Raw genomic sequence first — 19,721 nt, forward strand, 5'->3', positions numbered from 1 at the left:
GTTATGTTCTTTATAAATCTCGCATCTTTGGATATGTTTTTGCTATTAATTGTCAAAAGTGAATGTATTGGTTTGGCCAAATCACTACAGTTGGTGGTTTCCAAATATCTCTTAGATAGAAAGCAGATGCAGATAAAGGCTACCTCTGAATTCTTAAGTAGATTCATGTTTGCTCTTCAAAAACAGAACTCTCAACACTGAAAAATAGCCAAATTATTGCCTAAACAAACTGAATTGTGATCATTCAGTCCTGACTTGCAAACTCATGTGCCATACTGTGACCCTTCAGTAAGCACTCATCGTCTCTCCAGCTGCCTCAGAAAGCAGGAATGAATAGTGTTGAAGCCTTTTCTGTCCAAGCTGTTCCCCCAGATATCAGAGCAGCTGCCCTCGGAAGGCTGACACGTTTGTTTGGTTTCAGGCTTCCATGTGGCAATATTGTGAAACAGCCGGCACTCTCCTGATTAGGGTTCATTTTCCTGTTTCAAACACAAAAGCACTTTTTCTCCATTCCACACTTGAGTGGGTTGACAATTATTCCTAACCTCAGTACTCCCTCACCACCTCCCCCCAAATATAGATATACCTTCAAGTCAGAAAAAATAAATAAGTGATTTAAAAAAAAAAAAAAAAACAGAAGACTGACATTGATTTTGCATGATAAAAGTTTAAAGTTAACCTTATTCCCTCCTCAAAACTAATTAAAATTTCAGCAGTAAAAATATCTTTATTTTCCTGTCTTGAATCGTCTAAGAGATAGGGCTCTTTATTTAAAAGAATGGAAGGTGGAGGGAGATTGGGGGGGATGGTGGATAGTTAATATAGGTAAAGGCCTTCAGGGCTTTAGCTCAAATTTGGAAATATGAATGTACCCTAATGGTGCTTTGAATGCTCAGAAGCAAAACTATAGAAAGTCTGTGTTAGTACAATATATTCTTTTGTTTACAGTAAATCAAAATAGGTTTCCTTATGCTTAGCTCCTTTACAGTCAGGAATATTCTCATTTACCTGTGCACAGAATTCTAGCTTAGTATTTTAGTAAGACCTTCTTCTCATAAAGCAGCTAAGCATAAGGTAGAATTTCATGATTTTTCTCCTAATTTTGTGGAATTGAGCAGTCTCTTCATAGAGAAGTTTGAGTGGGTAGCATGGCTCTAATCTGATGAAGGATGAATAGAGAAAGCTCTTTAGTTTAAAAGCTCTTAATTTTCTGTTGACATTTTGGAAAAGAGTCCCAAGTATAGTATTAGCTTAAATGACTTTTCTTAAAACCAATACTTTTTCAAGCCTTTATTGCTCATTTTGGCCACACATGCACACATCTTAATTCTGAAAGAGATTTATCTTTAGTATATATGGTATATATTTCTCTCTTGCCTGTCTTAGAACATGGTGGTAGCACTATAATATCATACATAGATTATGATGTAAAGAATTTAAACTCTAACATGGGCCCACTAGCTTTTCTCTTCAAGGCCTTTTTGAGTAATCCATGTTAACATGTGTTCTCTCGATTCTGTGGCTTAGCAGGCCAAAGAGCACTAGATGATATTGTTTCATGAAGACAAACACTTTTCCATATTTTATGAATGAGGACTTTTTTCCAAATTCAGATGTAACCTTGTTGCAAAAGTCTGCCTGTGGAAAGGCCACTTATCAGGAACTCTGAAATTGGCCTTTCTCGTTATTTTTGTTTTTATGGAATATTAGAATATCTATTCAATTCAGCATGTACAAGGCACCTACTCAGCCAAGCATTTTATCAAGCACTTACTATGTGCCAAGACCTTTGCACAAGGCCTTGTGCCCAGCACTGGGGATATAATTATTTGTCTAGGATGTAAAGAACGTTGATTTCATTTCTTTGGCTATCAGTGTAACTGCACCTTAGGAGAAAAGCGGGGTAAGTTTTAAGGGCTTGGGGGTGGGGGGAGTTATTATTTTGAATATCATATTCAACTAATCAGAATCTTTGTTTCACTGGGGTGGAAGGTGAACACCTCCTCCCAAGGCCTTAGGTGTGAGTACCACAATCATTTCTCCTCTTTTCCACTTCATTGTGTTCTAAAACCTAATCTATACAAAGTAAGATTCAATCCCTGAATCACCATGCTTTTCAAAATTGGGCCTTTGATGACCTTTCTAGATTTGATGGGGGTGGGGCACAGAGTGGGAGGCTATTGGTATAATGGGAAAGTATCAGTGTACAAAATGATCAGCTGGTGTTTGAAACTACTTCCTAGCTTTGTAAAAATATGGTCCTCCAGGGGCCCTAGGTCTGTGAATTTGGGATAATGCTAGCTGTTTCACAATTGGAATTGTCTGATGTTCTAGGTGCCTGCTTCTTTCAGTCCTTCTAACAAAGCCCTGGCTCAGTGGTTTTCCAGGACATTGCATGACCCATCTTTTAACCAGGTATTGACCAATAGTCATCAGTGAATCCATCTCCCGACCCACTGATGACTATTTTTGTTCTTATACTAGATGAGTTATGGAAGAAGCAAATGAGACAATTATTTTATGCAGAGGGGAAGGTATATTACATTGAGTACTGAACTTGGAGTCCATGAGTGTGGAGTTAAATCCTGCTTCTGACACTTAGGCATCCAAATGACTGAGCAAGTTACTTAAAGCTCTACGTATGTACTTCGGGCAACCCTCTAGGACTTCTATACTAAACTATTGGTGGAGGTAGTTCCCCTTATTGTGGAAATTACATCTATAGATATTCTTATTTACATATATATGTATATGTGTGTATATCTATGTATATGTATTCATACACATAGATATAGGCTCAAATGAACACACTCCCTCCCTTGTGTCTTTGTAAAATGCTTCTGAAGACCCCAGCTGTAAGGTGCTATTTAAGTATGTACTAAATATTATTATTCTTTACTGTTTGGGGTTTAACTTAGTTATTGTTTATCTTGCTAATGGTGAATGTTCTTGAAATTACGTATTTACTTTTAAGTGTGGCAGTGGTAACTGAGGAGTCAGAAACAGCTCTACTTATTTTCACTTCTGAAATTTTGTTTACTTTTTAAAATCAAGTATTAGCAAGTTCTTGGCTCTAGGGCTGATTAAAATTCAAAACTGACCAACTTAAATCTGGTTTAGTTCATTTTAAGTGAATAAAGTGTTTAGTTTGCTTATAAAAAGGACTAATGATGTTATTCTTTTCTGTCTCTTGCCTCTCCCCTCTAACTGAACCCCTCCACTCCAAAGGCCTTTTGGCTGTAAGAGAGGAAGTCATTTGTTAATTAATTTAGTGACCCTTCTTTCTAAGCAGAATGTACAAGTAAGACCAAAAGCTTACAGGGCAGCTGATTGACTCTATACATAGCTCTCTTTATGGCAAGAGTTAGTATATGTATATAAAAGATTTGAGTCCTGGGTCTGATAGAGAATTTTAATACAGCTGAGGAAAGTATAAAAGGGATAGTGTTTTATAATTAAAGAGGAAAATGGCTTTTTATGAAAAGCTATTATTTAAGTTTACAGTTAAGAGAATAATTATGTTTCTGTGCAACAAAGTGGCTGATTACTCATGCAAAAAAGAGAATGTAGTATTTTAGAACCCAGACTTTCCTTACCTCTAGTACAATTCAGGTTACTTAACTGACATGTACTGAGGGGTTTTAACCCTTAGTTTTAACAGGTTTTCTAGTTTTATGTTATTTTTATAAAATAATCTAAAAAGAACCAAAAATTAAAACTTTCATATGTGGCTCTAAAACCCCACCCCCCCACCACACCTCACTACCACCCAGGAAACATTTTAGACGACATTTTGAATCGAAATGTTTTCTCTCCATTTAAGGTTTACTATTTTCTAAGAATAGAGCAGCTAAAAGGCCTCATTTCAAGTGGTACTAAATATATATGGATTAGTTTCTACCTGTTCCATGGATCTATATGAAGATGTCTTGTGCTTGCAATATAGAGACCATACATTGCTGTTTTGTAAAACTGACAATTCTTATATAAATTGCTTTATTTATATGCATTTGCTTTCATGTATGCTTTTCATTTACTACATGGATTGTAAAAGTTAAGTGTAGCATATTACAGTACATGTTAAATAGAATTGAGACTTCATGTAGTTGAATACATTGTATGTATCCTAAACATGTTAAATGCTTGCATGATGCTTATGTGGTGACCCCACTTTAAATTAAGCCTTAATATGATGTTAGTTTTGTAAGCTTCAGAGTATGCAAAAATACTAGAATGAGGGAATTAGCCTGTTCAAACCAAGAAGATACACAGTAATTCAGAGAGGCTTCTCACCTGAGATGTGAAGGGAAATGTGTAGGCCCAGAGCTTTCTATCTATACTGTGACTGACCTAGCTAGCCACTGGCTATTGTTGTCTTTAGATCTGTGTAAAATGGGCCATTGTGCTTTTTTTCTATGGCAGTCAAAAAAGAATGTCATGTTTGGAAAATTCTTGGAATTTTTTCAGGGTTTTTCTTTTCTTCCGTTTGGTCTCATTTTGCTTTAGTTTTTTCATTTTTCCATTCAGAGATTAATTTATGCCTGGAGTTCTGATGTAGTATATAAACCCTTTTTGCAAACCTGTTCAAGTTCAAAGTTTTCTTCATATAGTGCCATCTGTCATCACTTCTACGTACAATTTTACACTGAATTTTTTTAAAAAAATAAAACATTTTCAACTTGAGGTAAACAAAGTGGAGGGGACCCAGCTTTCTTTCCAATGTGGATCTACCTCAGTTAAACAGTTGGGTGCTATTTAAGAAGTATGGCGATGAGATTGGAAAAAGTGACCAAACAGTAAGGTATGACCGTGCATATACATCTTGACAGTTCTCTGGAAGCCAGACTTTCTGTTTAATAACTATCTCATGTTTGAGTTCTCTATTCTTTGTGCCTTTTGGTTCGAGTCCCAATGCATTTTTCAAAATCAACATAACAAATAAACTTATTGCCAGTGAGGGAAAACAAGCCAAACTGGCTGCAACATTGAGCTATTTTTCCCCTATCCAAACATAGTAGACTTTTTATACAAAGAAAAAAAAAACCAAGAAGGAAAATTCAGATTTCTCAAACAATAAAATCCCCAACTCTTCTATGCATGTTTAAAGCAAACTTTTGATTTTCGGTGGTAATGGAGAGGTTTTTAAAAATCCGATCATCTGACCAAGATATAAATGTCAGCCTCTTACTCTGGTAGACCTTGTAAGAGCCCTTATTTAAGGAGTAATATATGGCCTGACCTCTCTCCTATCCCTGCCCTCTGGAAGCTCTAATAAATTAGTGATATAAGACCCCCTCATGTTACAAATGAGGAAGCTGAGGCCCGGGGAAGTTCAAGTGACTTGTCCAAGGTTACACAGATGATAGTGGTGGATCTGATACTTGAACCCAGTTTCCTGATTCTCAATACAGTGCTCTGTGCCTAAAGAGGCAGGGAGCCTGATTAAAAATTGGGTAAACTGGCTCGAGGTAACAGATGACACCAAGAGTTGATGTGTGTGTGTGTATATGTACATATGTAAGGAAAGGTGAGAATAAAACGTAAGGAAGAATAATTTTCCACATTTTTATATTCAGCAATCTACAACTCTACTTTTTTTCTACAGTATATATCTTTTTTACTTAATTCTTTTGGGGAAAACTTTTAAGTTGTACTATCTATACAAGCTATCTTCAAGCCTTTTACTAATTCGACTTTATACCAGTAACAAATCCAGAGTAGGAAACTTTCCTGTAGCTGTTAGTTTTACAATTTTTAAAAGGTCTACATCAGAGTTGTAAGAGAACCGACATTCCTTAGTGGCAGAACTTTACAAGGTTCTGTAAGGTTTTTTGCTGCAGAGACTCAGTGGGTCAATTCCTCTGTTAGTGTTTTTATAAAGAAAAAAAAAAAACTCCATCAGGTCTATACTTAAGCTATATTTTATAAAGAATAAATCATCCTTTAATATGCTGCGTGTAAATGATCAGCATTGTTGCACTTTCTCAGTAATAATGTATGCCCTACAATTGGCTCCTAGACAAGGACTTTAAAATTAACTTGTTTTGTGTGTGTGCGTGTGTGTGTTGTGTGCGTGTGTGTATGTGTGCGTTTTTTAACATAACAGTAGTACTTTGGGGCAGATGATAAAATTTATAGGTACCTCAAGAAATTAAGAGCCTGAATATGCTGCATTTTGTTTCTTTCACTTTTACATGTAGCAATGTGTTCGCTTTCATTACCTTGTTTAGTCTATGAATTGCTAACTGTGTTGCTTCTAGGGTCCCCAGAGGATGTTGCAAGGCTTTTTAAAAGTTCATCTTGCAGGTTGTAGTATCCTTTTAAGTTGATTCAAATGCAATTGCTGGTTCAAAGATGTCACCCTGCATTGTGTAGTGTAGAAAAAGATGTTTCACACAAAAGGACTTAAGCAAAAGGATACTACATTTATAAACAGACAATAATGTTCCTAATCCCTTCTGCTCATGCTGCTTTCTTGATTCTTTTCTCAATATCATCAAGAGGTTGGTAGCTGGTTTCTAAATTCAAAAATTAAAAATCACAACTATTTTGAGAGATACACACACACACACACACACACACAGAGGAATCATATATCTCAAAGTTTCAAAAGAGCCTTTGCAAAACTTCTATTTGAGCAAGTAGCCCCAAAGGTCAATGCTGCCATTAGATTGCCTCATCAGCCTAGTTAATCTAAAGACCTGGTTTCTAGCTACATGGTCCTCCTTCAATGTGTTCCATTAAATTCAACCAACATTATAAGTGTCTATCGTTTTGCTAGACACTGGGGATACACAAACAAAACAAAACCCCCAGTTCTTGCCCTGGAGGAGCTTACATTTTACTTCCCCTACATTTCTTAGTCCCCTGCCTCCAAGTCCTCACCCCCAAGAAAAAGTGAGTCCAAAATAAGTAGAGATGGGGAATTGTCTGGTTTGAGAAAAGAGAAACTGGTGAAGAAAGCTCTAAGGCTGTGAAATTGAGCATCTATTGTCATGTTTAAGCTTTGATGGGTCCTTTCAAGCTTGTTTTTCGCTTCCTAGGTTAAATAGTTTGCACTACTTTTGCAATAAATTCATGGAAAAACTAACAGTTACTTTGTTCTGTTTCTTACTGTGTGTGTGTATATATAAACTAATCCTAAAAAGTTAGCCTAGTGTTTTTTTTTCCCACCTCCGTACATAATTCTTAATATGCGCAGAATGCTGTAAATCTGATAAAAAAATATGATGTGAATGATATTTTATAAAGTTATTTTGTATGGTGTCAATTTTGTTTTGCCTCATAGTACGTCAGCAAAAAATAAAACTCCTCATATTTACAACTATTTGTTCGAAAGATCCTGAATTATTCAAATATTCACTTGGGTACTTTCACACAGGTGGAAGTTGAGGAATTTAAAGAATTATGTTAAGATAAAAGTATAAATTTCCTGTGCTAATAACTCTAATGTTTAAGAATACATGTAGGGGGGGCAGCTAGGTGGCGTAGTGGATAAAGTATCGACCCTGGATTCAGGAGTGCCTGTGTTCAAATCTGGCCTTAGACACTTAACACTTACTAGCTGTGTGACCCTGGGCAAGTCACTTAACCCCCATTGCCTTACAAAACAAACAAACAAACAAACAAATAAAAAAGAATACATGTAGGAGCAGCTAGGTGGCACAGTGGATAAAGCATCAGCCCTGGATTCAGGAGGACCTGAGTTCAAATCCGGCCTCAGACACTTGACACTAGCTGTGTGACCCTGGGCAAGTCACTTAACCCTCATAGCCCTGCAAAAAAAAAAGAATACATAAAAGGCAAAAGGTTTTTCTATTAGTAGCTGGGCTGAGAATGAGATGGAATGGAATTAGAACTGGTGCCATACCTAGGAAGACTTCACAGAGAAGTGCCGTTGCAAAGACCCACAAGATGTCATTTCAACCCAGTGTTTTAAACCAATAAACTGTCAGCATAGTTAACTAGTCCACTATTTCCCAATTCATGTATATACACACTTAAACTTGTTGATATGTCTTAAATCTTTAAATTAAAAAAAATTTTTTTTACCATTAAATTGGTCAACATGGGGGGAGAAACTCTGCTAATAACAATGAAAATCAATCAAGTTTTGATTCTAACAGGATAGAATAAGCAAACCTTAATAGAACAGGATGCAATTTAGAGTCATTGTCTCTACACCAACCCTTATTTTATAGAGAACAGATGAAAAGGGCATTTATTAAGGGTCATGCTATGTGCCTAGCATTGTGGGTGAAAATAGGCATGAAAGGGGCAGCTAGATGGCGCAGTGGTTTAAGCATCGGCCCTGGATTCAGGAGTACCTGAGTTCAAATCCGGCCTCAGACACTTGACACTTACTAGCAGTGTGACCATGGGCAAGTCACTTAACCCCCATTGCCTTAAAAAAAATAATAATAAAATAGGCATGAAAACAAAAAATAAGTTCTTGCTCCCAAGGAGGTCCCTTTCTACCTAATAGGAGAGAATAATATCTAGGAGGTTTCAGCTGCAAGTTGTATGGAAAGACTGAGTGCATCCCTTAGATGTAGCAGTAAAGCAATAGTAATATGATAAAACCACATGTTGAACCATTTGAAAGTATTTTGGTGGTGAGAGCTTTCTCTTCTGGGTCTTAAAAAGTACATTCCAAGTCACATCTACAGGAATTGATTCCCTGGATAATGGCTGGGGTGGGGGTTAACTGGAAGCAAGACCAATGGTGATGGTGGTGGTGGTAAGGGCACTGTTACTATTTCCAGAGATCTTGGGATCAGAATCTTGGCCTGTCTCTGGGTATGATTAACTCATCTTTCATTTAAAAAGTAAGGAAAGAGACCCATTGATGTGAAGTCATTGTGTAGAAGATCTGTTTTGAGTCCCAGCTCTGAATTTAACTAGATTATAGCTTTGGGCAAGTTCTTTCACTTCTAGGCTTGTTACCTCATTTGGAAAATGACATGGTTGGATTGGATAATCTCTTACTTTCAAATTTTCACATTCCATGAACCCAGGTCTTATCCAAGGTCAGTACTTTCCTTATCCAAGGTCAGCACTTTTTACTGTGCATATTGCCTCAATTTTTCTTCCTTTCCCTGGCCTCAGATGATGACCCACCCTCCATGCTAATTTTGTTTAGTCAATCAATATTAAGTGCCTACTATGTGCTAGGCACTGTGCTAAGAACAGTCTTACTAGTTTTTCACCTTTGGACATATGGAATATAATATAAAAATAAATAAATAATGAAGGCTCAATGAGTTCACAAAAATCACCATGAGGGAAAGAACAACTCAAAATATTCCCTACCAATTATGGGTCCATAATGTCATTTTTATAGTGATATGGCATATAATCAATTAAACTGATAGATGATCATCATGATACTTAAATTTAATTTGCTATATAATTACATATAAAATAGTAATTTTTATTGAGCAATGTGGAAACCACAAAGAAATAGATGCTTTCCAAAAGCTTGTCAGTTGGGAAAATCAGACATACGCAAAAAACAAAGTAATCTGTGATATGTGATTCAAACAGTACTATAGGATTTTAGAGAAAGAAATAATCAATCATTGAAACTTGACAGAAGGTAAAGTCCAAGGGTTGTTTTGTTTTGTTTTTTTAAATCACTGAAGGAGGTATCGTATAGCAGTTCCCATGAAAAAGACTGGGTATTCCCGACAGAAAACTGAATGAGTCAATGGTGTCAATAATGTGAGGGTCAATGTAATGGAAAATCATTAAGTACTTTTTTTACCAACAGAATTTCTTTGGGCCAGTCACTTAATCTCTATTTTCCTTGGTTAATGGGGATAATCAATAACATCTACCTACCTGGGTTATTGTGAGGATCAAATGAGATATTCGTAAAGTGTTTGGTACAGCGCCCAGCCCACAGTAGGTACTATATAAATGCTAGCTATTATTATTGCTTACTATGTGCCAAATTCCATGCTAAGTGCTAAAGATACAAAGAAAAAGTAAAACCATCTGCTCTCAAGAAGCTCACATTGTAAATAAGGAAGATAATATGTAGGAGTTCTGCTACAGGGTAGACAGACCTAGGGGTAAACTCAATTTGTCCAAATTGGAATTCATCTTTTCCCCTAAGCCCTTTCAAGTTGTCCCAAACCCCGACCCTCCCTTCTCCCCCACCCCCACCCCCACCCCAGCCACACACACACACATACCCAGCCCCACATACATAGACCTTCCCTATTACTATAGAGAACAATACCAGGCTCCCAACCAAGGGGTCAGCCTATATTCCTCACTATTTCTCACTCTCCAAAGCCTGTCCATTTCACCTTTGCCACATCTCGCCTTTATACCCCCTTCTCATCTCTGATGTCACCATTCTGATAGATTTTAATCACTTCACACCTGGATTATTGTCGCAGGCCTGTTCTTGGATCTGCCTGCCTCAAGTCTTTCCCCTTCCCAGTCCATTCTCCTTCCAGCCACTAATGTGATTTTCCCAAAGCACAAGTGCAAGCCCCCCATTCAATAAACTTCATTGGCTTCCTATTGCTTCTAGGATCAAATGTAAAATGTTCTGCTTGGCATCCAAAGCCCTTCATAGCCTAGCTTCCTCCTACCTTTCCAGTCATCTTATACCATACTCCACATTTCTAACTCTTTAATCCACTGAGACTGGCCTCTTCTCTGTTTCACAAACAAGATGCTCCATCTCAGGCATTTTCTTTGTCCTCCATGCCTAGAAAGGTCTCCCTCCTCTGCACCAGCTGCTGAGTAACCTGGTTTCTTTTAAATCCCAACTGAAATCCCTTCTTTTACTGGAACACTTGCCCAACCCCTCTTAATTCTAGTGCCTTCCCTCCATTACCTATCTCCTATTTATCTTGTATATAGCTTGAGATCTATTTATATATCTGTATGTTGTCTCTCCCATTACAATGTAAGCTCCTTGAAGGCAGGGACTGCCTTACTTCTTTTTGTATCCTAAGTGCTTAGCATAGTGCCTGTCACTAATAGGTGCTTAACAAACATTTATTGATTATTGCAGCACAAGGACAGATGACCAAGTCCAGAAGTCCAATAGCTGGTCAGATGGCAATACCTCTTGAGTCCAGATTGTATAAAAGCTAATATGAACATAGGATCATAGGTTTATTGTGTTTAGAAATCCTAGAGTCCAGGATTTTTTATGTCATACTATTAATGATTACAATAAAGTATTACATAAATCTCCTTTTGTTCTGATCTCATAAGACCATATTTGGAGTGCTTTACCAGTTTCAAGAACAACTATGTCAGGGGCAGCTAGGTGGTGCAGTGGATAAAGCACTGGCCTTGGATTCAGGAGGACCTGAGTTCAAATCCAGCCTCAGACACTTGACACTAGCTGTGTGACCCTGGGCAAGTCACTTAACCCTCACTGCTCTGCAAAACAAAAACAAATAAAACAAACTATGTCAGAAAGACTGAAGAAGTAGCCCTTCTTGCCCCTTGATTCCATTTTCTCCAGCAAATTGGCCTGATCAGAATAATCTCTTCTCCCCTAGCTTCATTTTCTGCATTATTTCTTTTTCCATTGACCACAAACACATTAGTGTTTCCCCCATTGTTAAACCTCAGTGGCTGTCTAGTTCAATGCATAGCTGAAAGGACTCCCCCTTAGAACATATCTGACAAGTGGACATCCAGCCTTGGCTTGAAGACTTCTCAAGGAGAGAACCCATGACCTTTTTTTTTTTTTTTAAAGTGACTTGCCCATGGTCACACAGCTAGTAAGTGTTAAGTGTCTGAGGCTGGATTTGAACTCAGGTATTCCTGACTCCAGGGCCGGTGCTCTATCCATTGTGCCACCTAGCTGCCCCGAACCCATGACCTTTTAAGGCAGTCCAATGCTGTAAATGTTTACAAGTTTTTCCTGATATTTAGCCCATTTACCTCTTTGCAGCTTCCTCACACTGCTCCTGGTTTTTCCCTATGAAGCCAACCAGGACAAGTAGAATCCCCCTTCCACCTGAAAACTGTTCAAATACTTGAAGATAGCTATTATTCTCCCCCTTCTCTCCTTCTCAAGCCTATATATTCCCAAGTCCTTCAACAGATGCTTGCTGGGCATCCTGGTTGCCTTCTGCATAGTGCCTAGCTTTTCAGTGTGCTGAATTAAACAGCTCTCAAGATACGGTCTGGCCAGGGCAGAATACAGAGGAACCTTATCACCTTATTTCTGCAAGCTGTTTCTCAGTGTAGCCCAAGGTAGCATTAGGTTCTTTTCAGCTGCCACCTCATGCTGCTGATTCATTAAGTTTGCAATCCACTACAACTCCCAGATCTTAACCAAACTATCTAAGCTTGCTTCTCTCATCCTGTATTTATTTGCAAAGGTGATTACAACCAGGACTTTGTACTGGTGAAACAGAAACCAAGGTAAATGGGTGGAAGTGACAAGAATACAGATTTCAATTCAACCCACCCTCAAGTTTAAACACAGTGGGATGATTGAGAAGATGATTTTTAAAGGACAATTGATTCTGCTCTGGGTTCTAGTGTTTTGCTATTCTTTGTGAATTGGTTAGGTTAAATTGGACTGAGCTCCTTTAAAGGATGGATAGGACTTGCATATGGCAATGTATAATCTAAGAGGGCCTTCTGAGCAAGGGGAATGCAAGATATCTAGCATCTAGAGTCTGGAGATATATTTTTGAGTCTGTTTTGTCGGGAGTTGGGTGTACAGAACGGACCTTATGTGTAAAAGCATGCTGTAAACTATAAAGAACTCTACACATATAAGGTGATATTGTTGTAGAAAAGGGACAATTTAGGCTGAAGCTAAGGATTCACATAAGGGTATAGTGAGGGAAAAGGCTATAAGTATTAGGGACCTGCTTCTGGAAGACATTGAATACTACACCTTATGAAGTCTGGAATTTATTTTGCAATAGAAAGTTAATTTTTTTTTTTTTGCACAGGGAAGTGACATGTATTTTAAGAGTAAGGAGTGGGGCAGCTAGGTGGCGCAGTGGATAAAGCATCGGCCCTAGATTCAGGAGGACATGAGTTCAATTCCAGTCTCACTTACTAGCAGCTCTGTGACCCTGGGCAAATCGCTTAACCCTCATTGTGCCGCCGCGCCCCCCCACCCCCCCAAAAAAAAGAAGAGTAAGGAGACCAGAAGCAAAGAGACTAATTAGGAAGCCAATACAGAACAAATGTAAGATGAGGGCCTGAATGAGGAAGGCTAAAGTGCAAATGACAAGTAAGGGACGTAACATAAAGGTAGAAATAATAAAGGCTTAGTACTATCCTGGGGGCTACACAAAAAACGTGAGCTTTTCTTCTTTAGGAATTTATGACCTAAATTAAATGTAATAGATACAGACATCAGCACTAAAGCATGTGTTGAAAACTGCACAACAACATGTAAAAAGCCTGTGTGTGTAGTTCTCAATTTTGTGCTCGATTGGAAAGGAGAGGATTTGGTAGAATTTGTTTTCAGCATATAAGCTTGAGGCCTTTCATAACCTCTGACAATGGAGAGAGAAATAGTTGTCATTTTTTTCAATTTCTAAAAACCTATTTCCTCTCTTTCCCTCCTTCCTCCACTGAAAAAAGAAAAGAAAAACAAAAGCTTTGTTTTGACTGTGCATAACAAAGAAAAACAAATTCCTACTTTGGCAGTGTCCAAAAAATGTCTCATGCTGCACATACTCCATCACCTCTCTGTCAGGAAAAGTATTGCATGGTTCATCAGGAATCGTGCACTTGATCACTGCGCTGATCCAAGTTTTAAAGACATTTTTTAGTGTCCTTTGTAACCAGGATTTAAAGTTTCCCCAACAGAACCTGTTAGAAATCCTGTTATTTCTGATTCTACATTTTGGGTTCTCTAGCAAGTGAGCCTTCTGAAAACAATCAAATGAAGCAAGTTATGACAGTAGTCCAGAGCTGTTCTGATTTTTGGACCATTTTATTGGTGGGAAAGTTATGTACAATTTTTTAAAAATACAGAATCGAAAAATCTTTTACAGTAAAAAAAATAAGCACTCTTTTATCAAACAGTAAAAATTTCTTGCTATACAGAAATTATTATGTAATATGCTATGTACTACATATTTAGCTGAAAATAAACTACATATTCAACTGAAAATGAGTGTGGTCCACAAGTGAAATAATTTCATAATATACATATATTAATTTACATTTACCATCACTAGAACTTAAATCTATATCAATTAATGAAAAAGATAAGCATTTCATGTTTGTTTCCCTTAAGGGTGTAGAAGTTCAATGTCAAATAAGACAGACAAGATATTAGAATAAATATATAGCTTAGTGATACCTTGAAATGTAATGCAAATTAGAGGCTTTTGTTTTACTCCTCAGGCTGAAGTGGATAGATGGATATAAAATTCTATCCTAAAAGTAATCTATTGGGAGTAATGGAAAATTTGTGGGGATAAAATTTAACAGCTCTGTATTTAATTTAGGAGAAAGGGGACCAACTCCAGAAGTAAGACTGGTAACACAATTTAGGTGAATTATAAAGTGTTGCCTTTTATGTTTAAGATTCCGCTTCTTCATCCTCACTCTCATCATCATCTTCATCTTCATTTTCCTCATCATTATTGTCGACATCATCGTCATCATCTTCCTCACCATCCCCCTTTTCTTCTTTAAGCATTTTCAGGTATTTGCTGGCTAAAATCTTCTTTGGTAATATATCTTAAAACAAAAATTGTGGTATCAGCAAAATAATTGCAGTAGACAACCACAAATGCAAATTTCAAAGACTACCAATTCCTGCTAAGTATGCCCATTTCTATCAGCTTGTAAAAAGTGAAAGAATTTAAGGTAAGCATTTGTAAAACAACATAAGAAAAACAAATGCTAAAAGATATGCCTATCACTCATTGCAGACTGCACTAAATGTCTAGGCAAGCTGCTCTCACTGCTTCTAAAATACAGACAGGATATGTACTACCTTTGGACAACTCTGTAATAGTGGACACAGAACTACAATACTTTTAATTTGTGATGCCATCCAATCACAAAAGGCAAAAACTTTGCTTTTTCTAGGACTGCAAAGCCTAGTTTTGATCTTTGTCTGCTGAGTAGGGGCTGAATACCCCAATCTGATGAAATACCTGCTATGTTTGCCAAACCTGCCAAGTGCTCGTCTACCTGCATACAGACTATATTTAGAAACCTGTGGCAATCTCAATCAGGAAAGGTTCTATTTTCATAACTGCAATATGAAACTCAAACAGTAAACTACCAGACATGTTTACAGGCTGTTCAAAAGCTAAGTACCTGCAAGAAATTGAAAGGTTTCCGACTCTTCTGCAGTATTTGATAAGTCACTGTAAATAAGTGCTTTCTTCTCTTTTCCACTGCCATGTTTATAGGAATAAGTGGCTAGATACTGAACAAAAAGTTCCTAAAACAAGATGGAAAAAGATTAAAATTCAGGAAACATTCTGGTACTTTACATTAGTGCTTATTTTAAATTCATACTAAGTTTAGATAACTTCAAGTTTTAATTACATTATAGGCTTTAAGATTACTACAGAAGGTACAAGGACATTACATTGTAGTCATCAGTTTGATGTTAAGAGAAGGGTAGCAAATGGTCACTCCACAAAAATTTATTTTAGATTGAATACTTTTGTCAATTATTATCAATGATTGACTAAACACAGGGCAATGAATCAGAAATTCAGCCAATGATTACCTATAGTAATGGAGGAGAAAAGTCATGTAGATTATCCCCAGAAAAATTACATTTGGCTCTAGAGATGCAATTTTGTTACCTTCCATTTGAATATGGGTCTATCTGAAGTTCTGGTAATTCACACCACTGCAAACCAGATAATGAAGCCAATGAGTTGGGAGTTGTAAAGCTGGCCAAACTTCTTGCTCCCAGCTCAACTCCTCCATGCTGAGGATAGACAAAAATATCGCTTAAACTGATGCAAAGCACCAGCCTGAACTGTGCTGCACTCCCCCACAATTTGGCTTGTCTAGCCCATACTTTCTCAGTCAAGGAGGTAATTAAGTGTTTTGGCTTTAAATCTAGTAGCCTAATAAAAGGAAGGACTCCTCAAAGCTCCCCTGTTTTCCAGCTGCTGCTGGATTTCAGTGGATAACAATGGCAAAAGAGCTGGAAAAAGTCTCTAGCCCAAACATACATGGTGAGGTCTTCAAGAATGTGAATAAACCCTATGACTATCTTGAGAAATGGCAGCAACGGGACAAAATTAAACAGGAACTCATTAGCAATGACAAGCTCCAAAAAGCTCCAACCAAGAAGACTACAAGTTGTCTAGGAATCAATTTGGAAATACTTTAGTTTTAGTTTTTTTTTTTTTAAAGATACTGGGTCAACAAGCATAAAACACTGTGAAACCTATTTTATTCAACACTACTCAAGCACTTAGTGTTTAGTTTTGAAACCCACTAAAAGGAAAATAGTTCAGAGGAGAAAAAGTGATCATTAAAGCTGAGATACATTTTAAGGAAGATTAAAGCAGTTAGAATGATCGAGCATTCATAAAGCAACCACTACATATAAAGTCACTACAATTCATTCTCCTTGTAAAGTTAGAAAACACAATTACAGCAGGAAGGGTTTGGACATGGGAAGCTTATCTTAAAACTACAGATTGTCAGACACCGACAGAAATTGCAGAGCATAATGGGATTTTTAAGGTAAATTTAGGGTACCGTTCTGCAGGGTAAATATAAGGACAGGACCACCTCAGTTTCCTCATTTGTACAATGGGAATAAAAAGAGCACCTACCTCTCAGGGTTGTGAGGACAAAGTTAGATAATATTTGTAAAGAGCGTGAAAATCTTACATCTCTATATAGAGCTCTCTATGTCTACACTCTGTCTCTGCTTTTTTTTATTCCAGCCCTATGGCCCAATCTCGGTTCACAATCACGGAAAAGTACATTCTTTCTCTCAACTCTACAATTCAGATTTGTTCTCTAGATTCATTCCGTTCTGCCGAGTGCCTTGGAATAGAATTTCTAAGGAAGACATAACACAGCTGCAATGTATCAAATTGCATTTGGCCAGGAGAGTCAAGGGCACTTCCAATCTGGGCTGAGGAAGAGCAGAACCTTAAACTTGAGATCTCAGCAGGTAAAGGTCACTCACCCCACCCCCACCAAAAACAACAAAAAATCTCATGGATTGATTCAAACGGGCTGAATTTTTTGAAAGCTTTTTACCTTAAAACCTCAGTATCCTCTGAGTTCTCCCTTCCTAATCTATGTCAATGTCTACTTAACCATCTTTATGCTTAAAATGATCTTAACCTTGTCTAAATCTCTCCTCCTAGAATTTAGCTCATCAAAGAGAACCAATCGTAGCAACTTTGTTTCCATCCGACTTGCTGGCAAATATTCTGAACCGAGAACTTCTCCCGGGCCCAGTTATCTCATGTCCCCTTGCTTTTTTCCACCCGGGGTAAGGGTGTCTAGTGTTGCTCGGCACTGGCTGGTCTATTGCAGCACCAGTTGAGGTCCCCTAGGACCCACAGCTCTGCACCCACGCAAACAAGACTGAAAACTCCAGGGACCTCCTTGCAGGATGGTTCCCCGCCAAGGCTCCGCCCTCTCCGAGACCCAATGGACGTCTTTAAAAAAAAAAATAGTTTTTTTAAGGCGCGGAAAGACTGAGGTCAGAGGGCCAGCGGCACGGGCTGGGTGCTCGTGCTCGTGCTCGTGCTCTTGCTCGCGCCAGGCCAGGCAGCGCGTGCTCGCGGGGCCGCCGCGGTTTCCAGGGGGTGGCGCGCGAGACGCGGCCGTTGGGGGGAGCCTGGACACCGCCTCCTTTCCCCCTCCCCCTTCGCTTCCTCTTTTCCCTCCTCCGACTCACCGTGGCCTTGGCCGTGAGCACCAGTGCCTCCTGATTGATGCTGGACACCTCGGGGGAGCTCTTCATGATCACGCGAATTCGAGACAACGGCAGCGAGACAAGTCTCTGATCGCTGCACTTCTCTTTGCCGCCAAACCCGTCCGCCATCTTGCCGCCCCCGCCCGGCAGCAACGGCAGAAACCGCGCGGCCGCCACTACTACTAATGCTGCCGCCGCAGCCGCAGCCGCGGCCCCCGCGGCCTCCGCCCCTTCCGAGATGTCCTCAGGGCAGTTTGACAAATAAAGTTCATTGAAAGGGAGTCTTTTTTGGCCCGCTGCCTTATGGGGAGCGTAGTTCCCTAGAGGCGGCACCACTGGCCCCGGCAAGGGGTGGGTGCGAGGGAGGTGACCACAAGTCCCATGATGCTCTGCGCCGCTGCTCTCGTGGCTTCGGTAAAGGAAGGAGAACATCAGACCCGCGTGGATGGTTCGCTATCTGGGTCCACGTTTCTCTTGGTTCCGCGAGCTCGTGTCCGAATTCACATCTAAATATGGATTTCGGAGAGTCAGTCCAGCGGACTGACGTAGGATCATCATCGTCTTTGGTTTGTAGCTCCTGCAGGAGTGCCGGCCTCATGGCCAACTACATCAAATTCTAAAACTTCCGCCTTGGAAAGGACCCTAGAAGCGAGACATCGATTAATTAATTCAAAAAAGAACAGAACCAAGCATCCAGACAAAGGCCCGGACCTATTTTTATATTGTCTTTAAAGAGTAGATGATTTTTGTAAGACTTTAATAATATTTAGTGTTAGAAGGGGACTTAGAAATCTAGTCCAACCCCTTCGTTTAACAGCTGGGGAAACAGCCCCCCCCTCCCCCAAAAGAAATGACGTACCCAAGTCATCAAAAAAACCCTTCTCTTCACTCATCCAACCCCGCTGGCTATCGCCCCATCTCTTTCTTCCGTTTGTGGCTAAACGCCTTGAGAATGCAGTCTACAAACGGGTCCTCCACTTCTACTCTACAGTTTTTGACCCCAACATTCGATTGAAACTGCTTTCCAAAGTTACAAACGATCTCTTCATTGCCAGATCTAATGGCTTTTTCTCAGTCCTTATCTTTTTTTGACCTCTGCAGTACACGGTCAGTCACTCTTGATTCAGTCTTTTCTCCAGGTTATTAGGGCCCTACCACCTAACTGGCCGCTTCTTTCCTTTTTTCTGGCTTTTCGTACTGGTCAGAGTCTGCTGATGTCTGATGCCACGCTGGTCTCTGTCCTGGGCCCTCTTTATTCTATTTAATTTAGCTTATCAACGTTCATGGATTCATTTTTCATACCTATGCTAACGATTCTCAAAGACTCTTACCATAATAATAATAAGCTTAAGTGCTTCCCTCCACTATCTCGTTTCCAACTGCCTACTGGACATTTGGAATTAGATGTCTGGTGGATATCTTAAACTCCATATGTCCAAAATAGAAGTAATCCCCACCCCTTTCCTTCCTCCCCCCCCCAAAAAAAATCCAACCTTTCCCCCTTCCTGTTTCCTACTATTTCAGGGTAGCATCATCCTCCAGTGACCTACAATTGCAACCTGGATGCCATCCTTGACTCCTCACCCCTCCACACTCCCTCCCCTCCCCAACACGCGCGCGTGCACACACACACACACACACACACACACACACTCAATCTGTTCCCAAGATCTGTTGATTTTATTCTTGCAACATCTCTCTCACACATCCTGGTACAGGCCCTCATCACCTTATGTGTGGACTATTTCATTAACCTGCAGGTTAGTCTCCCTACCATAAGTCTCCTCGTTTGGGGGCAGCTGGGTGGCACAGTGGATAGAGCACTAGCCCTGGATTC

At 39.2% G+C, this 19,721-nt stretch overlaps 1 protein-coding gene across 1 annotated transcript; it reads right to left on the reverse strand.

Annotated features, from left to right (window-relative positions):
* Positions 1-14,001: 14,001 nt before the first annotated feature.
* CHRAC1 (chromatin accessibility complex subunit 1) lies at positions 14,002-18,122 on the reverse strand. Its single transcript, XM_043979764.1, has 3 exons — positions 17,867-18,122; positions 15,292-15,418; positions 14,002-14,703 (listed from the first exon to the last, which is right to left on the reverse strand). The coding sequence occupies exons 1-3, from the start codon at positions 18,011-18,013 to the stop codon at positions 14,543-14,545; spliced, it is 435 nt and encodes a 144-aa protein (XP_043835699.1). The 5' UTR covers positions 18,014-18,122; the 3' UTR covers positions 14,002-14,542.
* Positions 18,123-19,721: the final 1,599 nt, after the last annotated feature.

This window comes from Dromiciops gliroides, chromosome 1 (assembly GCF_019393635.1).
Source record: "Dromiciops gliroides isolate mDroGli1 chromosome 1, mDroGli1.pri, whole genome shotgun sequence".
In the NCBI taxonomy this organism is placed as follows: domain Eukaryota; kingdom Metazoa; phylum Chordata; class Mammalia; order Microbiotheria; family Microbiotheriidae; genus Dromiciops; species Dromiciops gliroides.